We start from the raw sequence: 17,877 nt of genomic DNA on the forward strand, positions 1-17,877 counted from the left end.
CAAATAAATTGTTCTTATTAACTTTAAATAAGCTCTTCTATTAAGCTTCTACGTTTTTAACGATTATTTTTCTTGGTTTATAATATGTGAAGTTTAGTAAGCAGCTCTGCATGCGACACACAATGGGGAAGATGGATGTACTGTAGGTTTTCCCCTTCTAGCTCAGCCTCAATTATTAGATTATCAGTGTGCAAAAATAAAGGAAATTACAATTCTAAAAGTACACTAGGAATAATGGAATTAGTCTGTACTGTTCCATGCAAATAGTAATGACTGTAAATTAAACTACTGTTTTGTTTGCTTCTGGCAAATACAGTTTCAGAAGAGTTACTTACATGCTCTGAAGAATTTCTGGGGATAAGATAAGGATCATCCTGAAACATGTAGTGAACAGCTGTAATATCCTGCACAGAGGAAAAAGCATTTAATGTATAGATTCTGCTCAAATGCACAGCAGATTCATCTTTCTGTAGTACTGAGATTAAGACTATCAAAATAATTTAGTTTAATAATGGAAAGCTCTTTTATTTAAGGAAAAGTCATGTCTGTACTCCTTACTATTACTGCATATTTGTAAAAAAAGCTTAGATAAGAGAGAAAATGCTTTAGGATAATCAGCAAGATGACTTAGTCTTCTGTAAAACATTAAGGCAGATTTTTCTCAGATGAAAACTGGCAGCTGTCAAAGATTAATAACTTTGCAAATAACGTATCTGTGTTACTGTTTATCAAGGAAGAAAAAAATATGAGCTTGTCTTAGCACTGAACACAGTATTTTGTACATGTACTCACATCTCACCTAGATTGTTTTTGCACTTCAAATTTGAAACTTATGTAGCTGAAATATCATACTTTTCCCCTTCATATAAAGCAATACAAATGCAACAAGAGGTAACATTAAAGGCAACATAAAACAGATAAAAATGTATTTTGCGCTCTGTACGGTATTTCACATCAAAAGACTTGTAATATAATTAAGCTTTAAAGCACTTACCCTATTAACAGTTGATGCAAGTGCTTGAAGAACTGCTGATTTATCCCTAATTTTAAGCAAAATGTGTTAAAGTTTAAATTTGCAGTATTATTTTTAATTTGCATATTGCTCTTCCAACAAAAACGATGGTGCAGTTTACTGAACAGTTTAAAAATAGATACAAAGATTTAAAACAATGCTTCAGAACCCTACACATCCAATTCAATTGGCAAGAAACAAGCTTATAACATGAGAGGGTTTATTCTGTAACAATACATTATAGTATCTTTCCAAAGCGATTATTTGGGATGGAAAAGTGTTTTAGAATCAGTTTTGCAACTGTTCTAGTACTTCCTGATTTGTCAGCTGCAGACTTGATGTGTCTTGAGATCTCAATTGTCCACTATATTTTTGTACAACTACCTAAAACTCTGGGTAAACATGTCCAAGCAGTGGAGTGTCTGAAGGTGGTATCTTACTTGTTCTTCTTCCTTTCTCCTAATTCTAGAAGCCGATGAAGTTCTGAATCAATAAGGAGGGGTTGATGCAATAAGGAGGGGTTGAATGTTAATAAGATGAATATTTAACCCTTTCAGATAAGAGGAAGTTTCCCAATTAGTTAAAAACTACCTTGAATAGTACAGATTTTTACTTAAAAAGCTACGCTTATGTTCTGGGAGTATTCCGGTCATAGCTGTATTAGGCGTGCTATGCCTGAGGAATGACACTTGCATCCACAGCAGAAATGCTGGACAAGGCCTGGCTATGGTAACACAGAAGACTGCGTTTGGATAGGGAAGCATGGCTTATGGTTAGGCATGGGATCACATTCTTTTTTGAGCTGGTAGTACTTTAAAAAGAAGGGGAAAACTGCAAGAAGCTGTCATGCTACTTTGGAACATGGTAATCTCACAACCAAATATTTACCCATTGTTTGCAACTGCACACTTTAAGCATTTGGGGTGGTATCTAGGAATGCTCTTCCTGTAGTAAACACATATATCTTGAAGCAATGGACTATGCAACAAACCTCTTTCCCAAAAAATGTTTATGAACTTCAGCTGATCCAGAATATACTAACAGATGTCCTGATGGTTTATGGGAAAATTTCAAGGTCATTTCACAAAGGCTCTGTCTCTATTTTTAAAGTTTTATATCATTATGTATATTTATGGGATTATGGCTACTTTAAATTTATTATAGGTTGCCATGGAACTAAAGGAAGCTGTAAGAGAAAGAAAGGCACGGAAAGCATTGATCCACAAAATGACTGAGAGTTGGACACGACTGAATGGATGGACACAGAGCCATGGAAAGGTAGGTAATACATTTCCTGAAAGGGGGGGGGAGAGAACTTAACTGAAACAACTCACCAGGTTTTTTTTCTTGGAAGGAAAATGCTTTCTTCTGCAATTATAAAAAACAAAAACAACTATAACTGACTTATTAAACTATGATACCCAGATACATCTGGAAAACATTCCACTCTTACAATTTTAATTCTGCATGGAATCATATTAATCACTAAGCTTGACTATTTTAAAACAACCATTTTAAAATAAGTATTGCCTGTATCAGAAGCAAATTTTGCCAGATAAAGCAGCTGTCCTATCCATGATTAATTTATTCAGAAACAAAGCCAGTTTCTTCAAGTGGAATTTATTTTTATATAAATATACAATGGATGACATATATTAAAAAATGATAAATTTATTATTTGCAAATATGCATTTTAAGAGTACAAGAATGGACACAATAAAATATTCTACCTTCTAGGATGAGGGATTTTTCCTGAAGGGTTGCATTTTCTGAATAGGGCCTAAGAAAATCAACAATTGTATGGATGAATGCATACATATATATTGCATACATAAAATTAAATTTAAAATTTAATTTTCTTGAATACGTAGCATTATGAGATACTATATATTCATTATACAGCAATGTATCATTATGTATTTTTCATTATATAGCAAATATAAAAGAACGTGCAAAAACACAAAACAAATGTATTAGATTTATATCCCACCTTTATTTTTTAGAATTCAAGGTGGCATACAAAATGCTCCCTCCTATTTTTCCTACATCAGTAATGCTGTGAGGTAGATTGAGCTGGGAGAGAATGATTGGCCAAAAGACCAGTACACTCCCTTGCCAGCAATCAACACCCAGATATGCAAAAATCAACACTAGGATTAAGACCAGATGAACAATCAAACAGCACAATACACCTTAATTGAGGAACTACAGAGTTCCTCTGCTTGGAGGAGATGGGTGGTGACAAATTTGATAAATAAAATTAAATAAATAAACTATTAATTCAGTCAATCAACCAAGCAGCAAACAACAGCCCAATCAAAGAACTCCCAAGGAGAGAACAACACCCCCACCAACACAAGCAGGGCAAGGCACTGTATATAAACTGAGAGCAAGGCCCACTCCCTCTTCGCACTGAAGATGTTGCCTAGTCTGGCAATGAAACGTCTGCAAGAAAACAAGGCTCAGAGAGCACCAAGGACTCCACAGCGAATATTGTAGCTACAAATATTCGCTTTGATTGGTACCAAAGTCATCTTGCTGACTTCCTTGCCTAAAGAGGACTAGAACTCATGTTCTCTTGGTTTCTAGTCCAGCACCTTAACTACTATCCCAGATAGCCAGTTTGGTCTAGTGGTTAAGGTTCTGGGCTAGAAACCAGGAGTCTGTGAGTTCTAGTTCCGCCTTAGGCATGAAAGCCAGCGGGGTGACCTTGGGCCAGTCACTTTCTCTCAGCTCAACTTGGTGCTGTGTAGACTAGCCTCCTCGTGGTTAACCCTGGGCAATGTGACTTGTCACGGCTGAATAGTCTACGCATCTGGCTGCTGGACCTCACAAGGATTTCCCAGCAAGAAAAAGCAGCATGAACACCGAACTGTTTTGCCATACGATTAAAAAAAAAAAAACCCACTATCCCAAACTGGCATATCCATGGGTAAATCAAATATAATATTGTAATCAAACATTTAATATTGTAAGGCTGTCTCTTTTTCAAGTTTCAACATTCATAAATACATTTTAAAGCAAATTTGTTGCAACGTTTAATCATTATTCACTTACCATGGTATACTGGCTAGACTGCACAATACATTGAACAATAAAGCACAATTCATAAACTACAGAGACTAGGTCTGCACAACATGTTAAGTTAAAATCAAATCACCTTTTGGCTCTAATATATGAATCCAATCTATTTCTGAAAAAACTATCTCAAATAGAAGCCAGCAAAAATTTGGTTTTTTTGAGATAAGTCTTTATAATTTATCCAAAGCAGTTCTAGCAAAAATGGCTTCACCTAGCATCTTTCAATAGACAATCATTTATTACTAGAAAATCAGGAGACATAGAAAGAACTTTCTCAGGTGAGATGCATACCAGCAATTCTCAGTCAACACTCACTCAGTGTTGGTAAGTGCCATTTAAGCAAAATTATTTAATCCTTTGCTAAGTACAGAAATCAAGATTAAAGCATCTCAAATAGGAAATTATCTTGATCACATTGTACAGTGCTTGATCACATTGAGCAGTGGGGACCTACCACTTCTCTGGATAATTAGTTCTTACTATGGGACAGCATTTCCTAACATTCAGCCAGAATTATTTACAACAGGCAGCATAATATATTATAAGGCTTTATGTATTCCCAAGAACGTAGTTTTTAGAGCTCTTCCAGTTATTATTTTTAATGTGACAGAAGAGGTGAAACTTATTCAATACAGCGGTCGTAATAATTGTACTTAGTTTAATACCCCACCATTTTTTGTCCTATGTACCCTAATTTTTAAAAAACATTTTCGTACGCCCAGAAAAAGAAACACATTTGCTTTAGAGCAAGGTTAGATAAATCTTACGCTACAACTTTCTGACTCTCTTCCCTTAAGTTCAAAACGTCTAGAAAGCTTCAGATTACGTACCCTTAAACTAATATAGTGGGGCACATAAAATATTATAAGGAAAAAACAGTATTAAGAATGATTTGCCATCCCAACCTAGTACGGGGATTTCAAGATGTACAAACGGTTGCAATCCAATTCATCAGATTACTGCTGCAACCTTGTACAGTACCTTCAAACTGCCCATTTTCCCGCCTCACGTTTCCGAATCATTCGTGGGAGTCCTGCTCTCACGTCCCCACCCAACGTACCTCCCACCCGCTTCTCTAAAGGAGCCAGACGCCCCCGAACCGCCGAGTCTTCTCTGCAAGAGGTCTCGGGTGGGAAACGAGCTCAGCCGCAGCCACCGAGCCGCCATCACGGAACCGCCATCTGCTCCTGAACTGGGGAAGAGACCGGAAGCGGAAGCCGTATTCAACAACATCGCCGCGCACACGCGGCGGCTCTTTGGTTGCTCCTCTCGGTCGGGTCGGTGGCAGCCTGGCTCCCGTCGCCGAGGTCTCCTGGTGGGGGTCATGGCTGTGAAGGAGGTGCCGTGGCGGCGCCTGGCGAGGTTGTCGTTTGGGATGTATACGGATGCAGAAATACGGTAAAGTGGGAACGGCACGAAAGACACATTGCTTGAGGCAGCGATCAGACATTCACTTCCCGGGGAGTCCGCCCACATTGAGCTCTGGGGGACGTAGTTAATGAGGCCGCGCTTTATATCTGTCGGCCTTTTGAGTGTCAAGATAATGTTTTTTGCTTTTCTAACTCTGCTGCTATCGGATGTGCACAGTTTTTGCCTTAAAGTTTTCACGTTTCAGTGTTCTAGAATTTCAGTGTTCTGAAGAGCCTTCTTCAGCGTGGTGCCCCACACTATGTTGGTTTACAGTTTCTATTATTCCCAGCTAGCGTGGCTATTTTGTGGCCGGAGTAAAAGTGTAACATAACTATCAGAAAGTGCTGAGGAGACAGCCTCTCTTTCTGTCAACCGTTTTTAGAGGACAGTTCATGCTGTTTTCAGTTTGACCATAAAACGTATCAATCTTCTGCATCAGTGGTCGGAGCATAAACTTGGATAATTGTTATAGTAAAGGGTCATCTGCAAAGTTTAATTGATATTCAGTCATTGATTGATTGCACCGAGTACTGTCTTTGAAATATCCTTCCCAACTATGAAAGCACTGCTGTTCCTTCTTTTCCATGTCCTAAGTACTGTAGTAAACTGGATAAAGAGTTTCTGAGTTTATAATGAAAGCTGTAAAACTTCTTGGAAATTAATGAATGTTGAACTCTTTATATTGTAAAATGTAATTATTAATTTCAAGGATTTCCATGGCACTTTCTTTGCTTTCTTTCATCTTTGCTTTCACATTTAGGAAACTGAGTGTAAAATCTATAACCAATCCTCTTTTTCTGGACAATGCGGGTACTCCGTCCCCAAACGGTCTGTACGATTTGGCTTTGGGTCCACTTGACAACAAGGAAGTGTGTGTCACTTGTATGCAAGACTTCAACAACTGTCCTGGTCATCTGGGTCACATAGAACTACCCCTTACTGTTTATAATCCTCTCTTCTTTGATGTAAGTATGTTAAGCCATAGTTTCTATAGCATGGGTAGCAGTGAATTAATCACTGTGTTCAGAATTTATGAATATAAGTATTAATAGTTAGTAATAATCTAGACCAACCTTTTCAATCTGTTGTAATGATTATAACAAAATAAAGTTGGTGCAGTATTAAGTACATGTGAATTAGCAGGATAATAAAGCAACTGTTCTTGTTTTCAGAAATTATTTCTTCTGATGCGAGGTTCCTGTTTGAACTGTTGCCATCTAACATGTTCACGTGCTGCAGTTCATTTATTACTAAATCAGCTAAAGCTGCTAGAAGTAGGATTGATTCAAGAGGTCCATGATCTTGAAGCAGTCTTGAGTAAGGTAAGTTTTTCTTTGCTTAATTTGTTTCAGCAGTGTTCCATAGGTTTGTAATGTAATTATCCTTTCAGTTTTTAGAAGAAAGCTCAGATGTAACTGGTGTTGATATTGAAGAACAGTGTTCCATATGTTTGTAATGTAATTCTTTCAGTTTTTAGAAGAAAGCTCAGACGTAACTGGTGTTGATATTGAAGAAGTATTAAGTTTGCACACACAGGATATGCTTCAAAATAATCAGCTCAGAGACTACAGTGCATATGTAAGTAAGAAGAATCAATATTTTATGCTGTTATTTACATTGCTTTTAATGAACAGCTTCCTCTCGCTTCCCATTAACTTGTGAAATTTGTGATTGTTTATGAAAATGTCATTCTGGTCTTACTGTATGGCTTTTTAAAAAATATTTTGAGCTAAAACTGTTATTTTCTAACTTTCTCTGCCACAAAAGTAATGCATGTAATTACAGGCTGCTCATTAAAAAGAAAACAGGGTTTTTTTGTCCACAGCCAGAAAAATCTTGGGTTCATTCTTCTTATTAGCTCTTTAATGGTGTATCATTTGTGAGGGTCACTGCATGTACTTCCTAGTTAGTGGGATGTAGGCCTCATATGTTGGTTTGCTAGATAGTGTTTAGATTAGAAATCCTAACTCGCATAGAATAGTGTAAGTATGATTGGGAGAAAACTGAACTTTGGTTATACTTGTGGCATTTTGGCTCAAATGTCAAAACTATAACTGAGGCTGGTACGAGCAACGGTATAACTGAGCCTGGTAACCTGGTTTATATCCTCTCTAACATATTAAAAAGTGTTATGTGAAAGTCTGGATTGGTGGTGGAGATTCGTATCTATGAATATCTGGTGATGACCATGGCATATGGAAGATTGCAACCTGGAATGTAAGAGAAATAAATAATTTAAAAAATGAAATAGCAAATGAAATAACTGAGAGAAGATTAGATATATTGTACATCTGTTACACTAAGATGAAGTGGAAGGAAGTGATAAATTTGAATGAAGGTGGTCTAATTTTGTTGAGTGGAGCTGAAGAACAGATACACCAAAGTAAAGGTAATATATCATGGAGATAAATCATATATGAGACTAAATGGAAAGTTTTGTGAATAGTTCAGCACTGAATAGGAAGTGAGCAATGAATGTTTGCTGCTCCCTTTAATGTATAAATGGATAAATATATAACAAATGCTCATGGTGACATTGGAGGTGTCTGAAATTAAATCATTGCAAAGTGAAATTTTAAATTGTTTGCTCTTGTTAGTGTTCACAGTCAGCCATACTGAAATTTGTGTTTCATTTGCAGTATAATTTCTAGAACTTTGCTTTTCATTCTCTTGATATAGGTAAAAAATGTATGTGAATGTAGAAGTAAACTTGTCTCTCAATTTTGGAAATTACACATGACTTCAAAGAGATGTCCAAACTGCAAGTAAGTTTTTTTTCTGGGCATTTTTATTCCTCATCCCTTCATCCCAAGATTAAAAACTACTAGGATTTGTCTTCTCATTGGGTTAATGTTTCTCTTTTTTTCCCTCCATCTTCAAGAACAGGACGATCACTTATTCGAAAAGAACATAACAGCAAGCTCACCGTGACTTATCCCACTGTTGTAATTCAGAAGTCAGGCAAACAGACAATAGTGGAAGAAGTAGCAAGTATGTATTCTGTTGAATATTACACACACACACAGATGCAAAACTTGATATTGAGAAATATTATGTTACACTAGAACAAACTGTTGTAGAATATGCCATGTAGATCTAGGTACAGCCTTTAAACTTTTCATATCTGCTTTGTGTCTGGGTTAAAAATTGATTGATTAAAATTTATGGACAATTTCATAAAAGATGGCTTTGTAAACTATTTCTAGATCCAGTTGTGTCTGGGCTTTCTCAAATTTAAGAGTGGACATGCTGACCTCAGTCAAAGCTAGTCCTAAATCCCATAGATTTGTAGTCAGTTTACTCTTAATCAAAGCTAGCCTGAGTGGTTTGACTCACACATAAGCCATGTTTTACAAATCACAGTGACTGAGGTCACGTATCACAGTAAACCAAAGCAAGCATACTAAGCAGCATAATATCTGAAGACAGCCAAATCTTAATCCATCCAACAGTTATTCATGAATTTAGAAGCTTCTCCAAGTAAGGAAAGTACATTTAACTGCCTATGTTTGCACATCATGCTAACCCATAATGTAAATTATCTGGTTTTGAATTGATGTAGCATATGAACCATATTCTTTGGATTATTATCTGCAAATCCAGACAACTCTCACTTATTCACAATAAATAAATCACAATAAATTGAAAATGTGGCTTAATACAAGATGGTGGATTGTCCACGGACTGCTGAGTTTAGATATTATAAGATGGGGACAATTAAAATACTTGGTCGAAAGCAAATGCAGAAAATGTTTCAAGTAGCTTGTTATAGATGTCAAAACATACAATAATTTGAACTTCTTAGCTATAGATGAAACTCAGCTGGGAAAACGAGGCTACATGACACCTTTTACTGCCAAACAACACATTGAAGTTTTGTGGAAGAATGAGGGTAAGTGAATAAAGTTGCTTGCTATCTTTTAAGGAGTTGAAGTCCACACATCTTAAAGTTGCTAAGGTTGAGAAACCCTGCTACAGATGGATCTATGCAAATCTGTGGATATTAGTGGCGCATATCAGTGCTCAAAGTTCAAAACTGAACTGTAATTAATTACTATGACTAGAGAAAGTTTTCCTCTACAAGGATCATTGAAGTGAATGGAAACTATGCAAATATGCTGAATACAGTTCTTGCAACATTTCAGTATATTTTCCCCCAAAACACACTAAATTGTGCCCATATGTTAAAGCTGCTTATTTCTCATTTTAAAACTTTCAACAGAGCTTGAATTCTACTACTTGAGATAGCCCTTCTCTCTGGCTCGTAGCAGATCATATTATTTAGGAGTCTTACTGAAAGATCAATGAATGAAAGAAAGAAAGAAAGATCAATATGTGCATAAGATCTTAGCTTAGCATGTAGTGAATTACACATGAGTATATAGGAAACTGCATCCTGAAATATTATGCTTGTGTTTTCAATACAATTTGTATTAAAGTTTGACTTCCATTTCAATTTTTAAAATTTATTACAGCCTTTAGCCAGCAAATAAAACAGAAATGAAAAAGAGAAGAAGAGAGTCAAAATAGACACAAACAAGCATTTGCCTTCTGACATGCAAACCAAGTGAAATAGTTTCTAGAGCAATATAGTAATGATATCTGCATCTTGGTTATTGCAGCGGATATTCCAGTTCTTCTCTGTTCTGTTTAGGGTTTTTCCTTTGCAAGCTTTTCTCTGGTATGACAGTCACTGGTGATTCAAGTTTCAATCCTGAGATGTTTTTCCTGAATAAACTTGTTGTACCACCTTCCAGGTAATGCTATTTTGCATTTTATACTAAAGTAGTTTTATTGTATTTATGATGTCCAATTAACTGTGGTGGCGCTGCGGGTTAAACCGCTGAGCTGTCGATCGGAAGGTCGGCGGTTCGAAACCGCGTGGCGGGGTGAGCTCCCGTTGCTCGTCCCAGCTCCTGCTCACCTAGCAGTTCGAAAACATGCAAATGTGAGTAGATCAATAGGTACCGCTTCGGCGGGAAGGTAACGGCGTTCCGAGTCGTCATGCTGGCCACATGACCCGGAAGTGTCTATGACAACGCCGGCTCCAAGGCTTAGAAACGGAGATGAGCACCGCCCCCTAGAGTCGGATTCGACTGGACTTTACGTCAAGGGAAACCTTTACCTTTACTAATTAACTGTAAGAAAGTTTTCTAAGCATTAGCAATGTAATTTGATGTATAGATATCGTCCAGTGAATTGTGTTGGAGATCAGATGTTTGCAAATGGCCAAACAGTGAATTTACAAGCTGTCATGAAGGATGCCCATCTCATTCGGAAGCTTCTGGCTTTCATTGCTCAAGAACAAAGTCAGTCATTACAGACAGAAGAGGGAGACCTCAAGACGGTAAGATTGCTTCAGTGCTTCAAAATGAGAAAGAAAGTTATAATAATCCAGTGAAGTTTTTAGACAATACCCACCAACCTTCTAAGTGTTCCTGGTGCTGTTAGATAATTTAAATAATTCTTAGGAGATTTGGGTCTGTTCGTGTTTAATATCTGCATCTTTTGCAGTAATGGGGAGAGAGGTCAGATTTCTAAGTCCCCTACAGTATTGTACTTCTCAGCTTGCTAATATGATAGAACAGGATTTTTCAGACTGGGTTCTCTGGAACCCTAAGGTTTCCTGAGAGTGAAAGGGCAAAAGACTGAGTTCACTCAAACACAGCCGATGTTCTATCAGTCAAGCTTAGCCTCTTGATCAGGGGTTTGACTAACAGGTTCTATGGCCTGTTTACCCCTCCCACCCCAGTGTTAGACCATTTGGAGGGGGCTGCTAGGATAATGAATGCTAGTGTGCACTCTTCTTTTACAGAAAAATATATTCTGGCTCTGAAACAACTTTTCAGCAGTTACTTGCTTCTTTTAAGTATTTATATCTGTCCCACCTTCCCACTCAGGCAAGCAGTCAAAAGAGCTATCTGTTCAAAACAAAACAAAAAGCATACTTTGCTTAAATATACTTAGATACACTTTGCTTTCTCCTTTCAAAGAACAACATGCATTCCAAAATTAACATAATTTCATTTGATGTGTTACTTGTGAATTAATGTAGAGGGCAATCTTCCTGCTTCCAGTATTTTTGAATATAGTAAAACTCAGGACCTCCATTCACTAGACTTTGAATGAAATGGATAATTGTTTTTATTCCATTGTCTCTGAAGTAGTAGATTACACTGACCATCAGGAGGCATCACATTACCACAATTTCATCCTTATTGGGAATCTTCAGACACAGATGGCCAGATGTTAATCTGTAGGGTTCTAACCCTTCACTGGGAACTGAACTCATGGACCTTTGCACTTCAGATGACTATACTCAATACTTTAGCTTTAGAAGTTGTACAGTGTATTCATACTTACTCTGTGTTTATCTCGGTAGCTTGTTGGGTAACTTCCGACCTCAGAATGCTTATGTTCTGATATTGTGTTGACATTGTCCTGGTTGTGAATATCTATTCTATTTGTTTTGAAGAACACTGGAGGAGCTTGCCATGTACTTCTCCAGTGGATTATATTTAGTCTGCTACCTTGTGTATGAGCTACCCATCATGAATGTCCCTTCTGAGAGTGGAGCGTACATCCCTAACAGAATCTATCATTGTGCCATTGGGATGCACAAGTCCTTTCACTACCACAAGATAACAACCCGTGAAGGAATATATATACAATGTCATTATTTACATATTTTTAGAGTGAAATGTTTTAGGAAAGAATCTAGTCTTTTCTTGTGTATAATTTTGAATGATATGTATAAGATTGCATTATTTGTTTGGAAAAGTAAAGATGTTATTCCAAACACTGACAACAAGGCTTAGTCTGGTTTCATTTTCCATTTTTCAGCAAAAAGAGCTTGAGAGCATCAAATCCTTCAGCAACTGTCTGTCCCACCTTTCTCTTTGTTAAAACCAAGGCTATCAAGCACTTGAATTTCCCCTCCCCACCTTTTTAAATTAGGCTGTATTTTTTTAATATTGAACAAAAAAAGTATTTCTGAACTGGATTTCTTCTTGCTGAAATTTTAATTTTTTGTTCTACAGATAGACCAGCCCTTGGAACCTCTGGACCATTCTGTCTTGGCAACAATTCCTGGGCAGACTACTGCAGATAAGCTTTATAACAGCTGGATTCGTCTTCAAAGCCATGTGAATATTTTGTTTGATAGTGACATGGATAAGTTAATATCTGAAAAATACCCTGGTGTACGTCAGGTGAGAGTTTTGAAGACATTTAAAATTCTTGAGGATTGCAGGAATAAAACAGTGTATTTTGAAATACTCCTGTACAGTATACTATTTGTATTTGCATACTATCCTTAAGAGAAATACTCAAGGTTGGCCATATAAATATAGAAATAAATTAACTATACAGTGCAGCAAAACAAATAAGTTGTGTTAGGAAACCAAAAAAAATAAAGTAACAGTTAAATTAAGAGAGAGAACCTTAAAAATGCGAAAGATGTTGTGGAATTGAAAAATTATCAGAGGAGACAACCTATAGAGTTCTCATAAGTAGGGTAACACTGAAAAGGTTCTCTTAGTAACCATAATCAACCACATTTTTGTGATCTCCCTAGTCATAATCATATAAAGGCATCTGAAGAATTGCCTCTTGTACCGACCTCAGATGAGTAGACTGATTTGGGATCTAGTTTTGTTTCTGATATCCAAATCCCAAGCCATGGGGGTATAATATGATCAAGTGCTTTGAATTTGGAAATTGAATCTAAAGCTAAGAAATGGCATGATATTGTTCCAACATCTAACCCCAGTTAATGGACTAGCAGCTGAATTCTGAACTCACTGTGAGTTACAGGCATTCTTCAAAAGTACTTCCATATGTAGTAAATAAACAGTAGTTTATTTGGGACGCTTCCAGAATATGGGATACTATTGCCAAGCTATTTCTAATTGAGAACAACCACTGTTATCACACCACCCTAATATAACATAAGGCAACCTATGACAGATGATCCACATCAGGGTTTCCGGTGGTAAGAGTGGAGTTTAGAGAAGGAATGGATGAACCGTTTGGCCCAAGGTCACATTTGTTGTTTGGTTAGGCACGATGCGTGCATCTACACATGCCACTCTTACAAAGAGACACATGCTGCATTTTCTCACTCACACATGTACAGAGCATACATAGAGATTTTCTTAGCCCCCTCCCTGTCCTTGAGATATTCTGAGCAGGATCTGTGCAGGGAGGGGAAAGTAAGGAAACATCCCTCTCCTCAGTGACCTGATTCCTGATTAGCTGGCTAATGGGAAAGGCAAAAGGGTGCTTTTCATGTAAGTAAACTGATCAAAGGTCAGATTACTGGTTTCTTGCTAGGGGAAACCAATGAATTACTTCTGATCTTCAACTGATAAGGGGAACCGTGGGAGATTTGCCCTTGAGTTCCAGAAGTCACATTTTTGGTGTCCAAAGAACATGTGCATTTTCACATGAAAAGACATTCCAAGCAGGCTGAACAGCCACAGAATTTCTGACTTATCAGAATTGCGTTAGTTTCACCAGTCCTCTCTCTCAGAATTTCCATAAAGCACAGAGTTGAATGACTGATAACTGATTTTTATTTTATCCTCAAATCCCTGAAAAGCTCCTCCTGCAGTTCCATGTACTGGAAAGTAGAATTGAAAAGCATTTCTGTGGCTCTTGCTGCTGGAAAGAACATTTTTCAGAATCTTCAAACTGACATGAATCTATTTATGTTTGTATCTTTCTTGCTGTCCTTGCTGTTAAACTTATGATGAAAGATTCTTGAAAAAAAGAATGGCCTGTTTCGTAAGCATATGATGGGAAAGAGAGTGGATTATGCTGCTCGGTCAGTCATTTGCCCTGACATGTACATTCAGACCAATGAAATTGGCATCCCTATGGTAAGAAAAAAGATTCTTTGCTACAGATGGTCATTTTATCAGACCGAAAGTTTGGGGGCTGCACATACTTTGGAAGATTTGGACGAATAATCACAAATCATTGGCATACTGATCTGCTACAGAAAATCTTTAGGAAGATAATGCAGTAGATTGGAATGTACCTTTTCACAAAAGGTTTGGCACTTCTACTTTAGAGAAGAACTCAAGTGGAGAAGATAACAGGAGGCACTGAAGCCTTGGCTTGGCTCTCCTTAAATGTGATTGTTTCTTTTGCTTGGAGGAAAATGTTTTCTATTGCTGTTATCTTAGCGTGAGACTGTTTATTCCTTGTCCCTAAAAGTTTGCCGTCTCCTATTTTACAGCATATGGCCAGGAATATAAAAAAAAATTGACAGTTGAAATGTTGAGAAAAAGGCAAACAAAAGAGGGAATGTGGGAAGAAGATGGGTAGCCGCAACCGGAAATGAATGTATTTTTTCTTAAAGTGATGGAAATGTACACAGTACTTTGTTCTTTGCCTTTTTTTCCCCTTGAAGGTATTTGCTACCAGACTGACCTATCCTCAACCTGTAACGCCCTGGAATGTCCAGGAATTGAGGCAAGCAGTCATAAATGGTCCAAATGAGCACCCTGGGGCTTCCATGATTATCAATGAAGATGGGTCTCGCACAATATTGAGTACAGCTAGCCAGACTCAGAGGGAAGCCATAGCTAAGCAACTCTTAACCCCTTCCACTGGAGCACCAAAACCAGGCATTAAAATTGTGAGTGGTGTCCAATCTAGTCTACTCTATTTTTTTATATCAAGGTATATATGGCATGTGTATGGTAGAGATGCGGACATCCCAATCCTCTATTGATATTATATTCTGTTAGCTATTTGCTTCAGACATGTTGATTACTGTACTTACTATCACAGTTTCTAGCTGCTTAATGTGGAGGTGTCATTGATTCAAGCTACTGTATGTTATAGTACCTAGTGATGTAAAAGCAGAAAAGGCAGGCACCTTTGGGTTTCTTGGGTTCTCCCTTGCTCCTCAGTCATTGTGCTATACCTTCTACAAACCTGATTGTACAGTGTAGGATAGGATTAGCAAACCTGTGGGCTTGTCTCTGTCTAACCATGAGGGTGGGGCATCTGGGGACCCACAGAGTTTTCCTTACACCCCCCAGTAGGACAACATTCCTGTGAAGGCATACAAAATGTTTGTGTTCAGGAGAGGTTTTGAATTCCCAGATCCCAGCTAGTGGTGCATTGCAGCCTGGATGGTGGAGTTTGCTTCATGTAGATTCATGAACCCACCTTGCAGCAAGAAGATAGGCTAAGTATCTTTCAATATTTTAAAGCTTGCCTTGTCCATTATCTTACTGAGAGGCCCAAACTAATACGCATAACCACAGCTTGTTTGAGTGTGAATGGGGAATTCCCCTCACAGAAATGTGCCCACCTGGTTTTTGTGTAGGGCACCATCCGTGATGCTGGGGCAGGGTAGTGAAGTTGCTATTTTCATCCAGGGAACTCTGGTGGCTACCAGGGCCACTACCCCATTTCTGAACTTGAGAGTCTGTTTCTGAAGTTGGGCCATAGGGATCAGTTGGTGTTGCTGCTATCGTACCAGCCTCCCTGCTACTGTACAGAGCTGCTTCATTTCATGAGCTGCTTGTTGCTGTAGCTGAGTTGGTAGTGGAGTTCCCAAGACATAAGAGTCTTGAGAATGTCTACCACTTTCTTTGGGCCCAGAATATGAGTCAGCTTAAGACATAACATATATCAGGTCACTCTAGCTGGTTTAACAAACCATGGTAAACCCTTGGCATAGCATTATCTTCGAACCCAATCCAACTTATATAGATGGAGGACAGTCATAATTAAATGCAGACAAAAAAGAGAGTTCTCAAGGTGTCTGTAAAAAATTAACTGATGGCCTTGCACATTTCAAATAAAAATCCTTTATGAAGAAATACTGAAAATGTTTATTCTTAAATTATTGCATTTAAACGTTTTAAAAAAGAAAAGAGACAGAATCATAAAAGTAACAAAACAAAAAAGTAAGAAAAGCACAAAATTACATACAAGATTTTCATGCATCATAAAATTGAGTAAAATAGAATAAATTGAGTACAAATTTTCAGAGTAATACTGATTTACTTATTCATATATTCATACTTATGCTCATATTAATATATATATATATATATATATATATCATTGTTAACATCCAATTAATCTGTAAGTTTCAACAAAACTAATCACAATATGAATCATAAACTAAAGTAGAAAATTACAATAAATTCTATCTAGTCAATAAGTTAAATCATACAAGGCTTAAATGTTAAAACTTTATATTAAGAGAAACCCAAATTTTCAGTGTGGTACAAGCCCATGACTGGAATTATAATCCAAAAAATTATCTATCTATCTATTTATTTATTTATTTAATCAAATTTTTATCACCGCCCATCTCCCCCCACTGGAGGGACTCTGGGCAGTTTGGAAAAATGGTTTCCATGTTAAATTAAATTCTGTTTCCGATGTAGTTTTCAAATAGCTTATTTTTAACACTGTGCAATGCACCTAAGAAGCAACTGTATACTGTTTTCAATGAGAACTATAGAATATTCTAGCAACTGTTGGTATGTACAAAGCTAGTGTAGTGTACTTCGTAAGAATATAAATAACATCAAATAGAAAATGGCAACTGAGAAAGAGAATTCAACTTTTAGAATCTTTTTCATTCTATTATAAATAATTTGCCATAATTGTTAAAGCTTTCCAGCATTGCCACCAAATATGGAAAAATGATCCAACCTGATTGTTACATTTTCAAGTTTTTAGAAAATCAATTATCAGTTTTAGCAATAAATACTGGAGTATCATTAATAGAATATTGTATACCAGTAAGTGTGATTTTCACTGTAAATTTAATACTTTTCTTCCACTGAAATTCCCATGGTTGCATATGAGAGAAACATTGAAAATCTTGTGTGTTCTCTATTGTAGTTCACTTGTTCTGAGCTTTCAACCAGTTCAAGAGTGAATTCAGATTCTTATCTTGAACACATTGAGCCAGCAATATGTTTTCTCAGACGCTTTGAGGATTTATAGCATTAACTTGCTAATTTGTAAATGGGGTGTATTTAGCCACTTCCATATTTTCTGTCCTCCTCAAATCCATTTTTATTAACACCTGTTTCTTTTTTCTTGCATGCTGCCATAAGTCTTTTGATTTTGGGATGGTCTACAAGGAAGGAGATTCTTTTTAGGAGGAAAGGCAGAGGAAATCAGCCCAGGAAATCCTTCCCATGTATTCCCTAAAAGCAATACTTCCTCCAATATTTTCCTGCAAGCTTTGATTAGCTCTTCACATCCTGTTCACTCCAGGGGAGGCAAGGCTTTTCATTGTTTTCAGGACAAGCTGAAATAAAACCAGTGCTAGACCAGTTTGTTTTCAGCTTATCACTTGCCCTCAGTTTCTAAACATTGAAGCAGTT

General features: G+C 37.2%; 2 protein-coding genes across 2 annotated transcripts in view; one reads left to right on the plus strand and one right to left on the minus strand.

Annotated features, from left to right (window-relative positions):
• Nucleotides 1-5,441, minus strand: part of PTCD3 (pentatricopeptide repeat domain 3) — a 38,494-nt gene extending 33,053 nt beyond the window's left edge. The window contains exons 1-5 of the mRNA XM_063300410.1: nt 5,154-5,441; nt 2,743-2,792; nt 2,347-2,380; nt 995-1,040; nt 336-404 (exon numbers count right to left, since the gene is read on the minus strand). Of these exons, the coding sequence (XP_063156480.1) occupies nt 336-404; nt 995-1,040; nt 2,347-2,380; nt 2,743-2,792; nt 5,154-5,419 (465 nt within the window). The 5' untranslated portion in view covers nt 5,420-5,441. The remainder of the gene's footprint in view (nt 1-335; nt 405-994; nt 1,041-2,346; nt 2,381-2,742; nt 2,793-5,153) is intronic.
• POLR1A (RNA polymerase I subunit A) overlaps nt 5,350-17,877 on the plus strand; it is a 46,134-nt gene continuing 33,606 nt past the window's right edge. The window contains exons 1-12 of the mRNA XM_063300409.1: nt 5,350-5,491; nt 6,264-6,468; nt 6,676-6,825; nt 6,974-7,081; nt 8,183-8,268; nt 8,385-8,494; nt 9,309-9,395; nt 10,158-10,260; nt 10,688-10,850; nt 12,544-12,714; nt 14,263-14,385; nt 14,922-15,149. Of these exons, the coding sequence (XP_063156479.1) occupies nt 5,418-5,491; nt 6,264-6,468; nt 6,676-6,825; nt 6,974-7,081; nt 8,183-8,268; nt 8,385-8,494; nt 9,309-9,395; nt 10,158-10,260; nt 10,688-10,850; nt 12,544-12,714; nt 14,263-14,385; nt 14,922-15,149 (1,608 nt within the window). The 5' untranslated portion in view covers nt 5,350-5,417. The remainder of the gene's footprint in view (nt 5,492-6,263; nt 6,469-6,675; nt 6,826-6,973; nt 7,082-8,182; nt 8,269-8,384; nt 8,495-9,308; nt 9,396-10,157; nt 10,261-10,687; nt 10,851-12,543; nt 12,715-14,262; nt 14,386-14,921; nt 15,150-17,877) is intronic.

This window comes from Candoia aspera, chromosome 4, assembly GCF_035149785.1.
Source record: "Candoia aspera isolate rCanAsp1 chromosome 4, rCanAsp1.hap2, whole genome shotgun sequence".
Classification (NCBI taxonomy): domain Eukaryota; kingdom Metazoa; phylum Chordata; class Lepidosauria; order Squamata; family Boidae; genus Candoia; species Candoia aspera.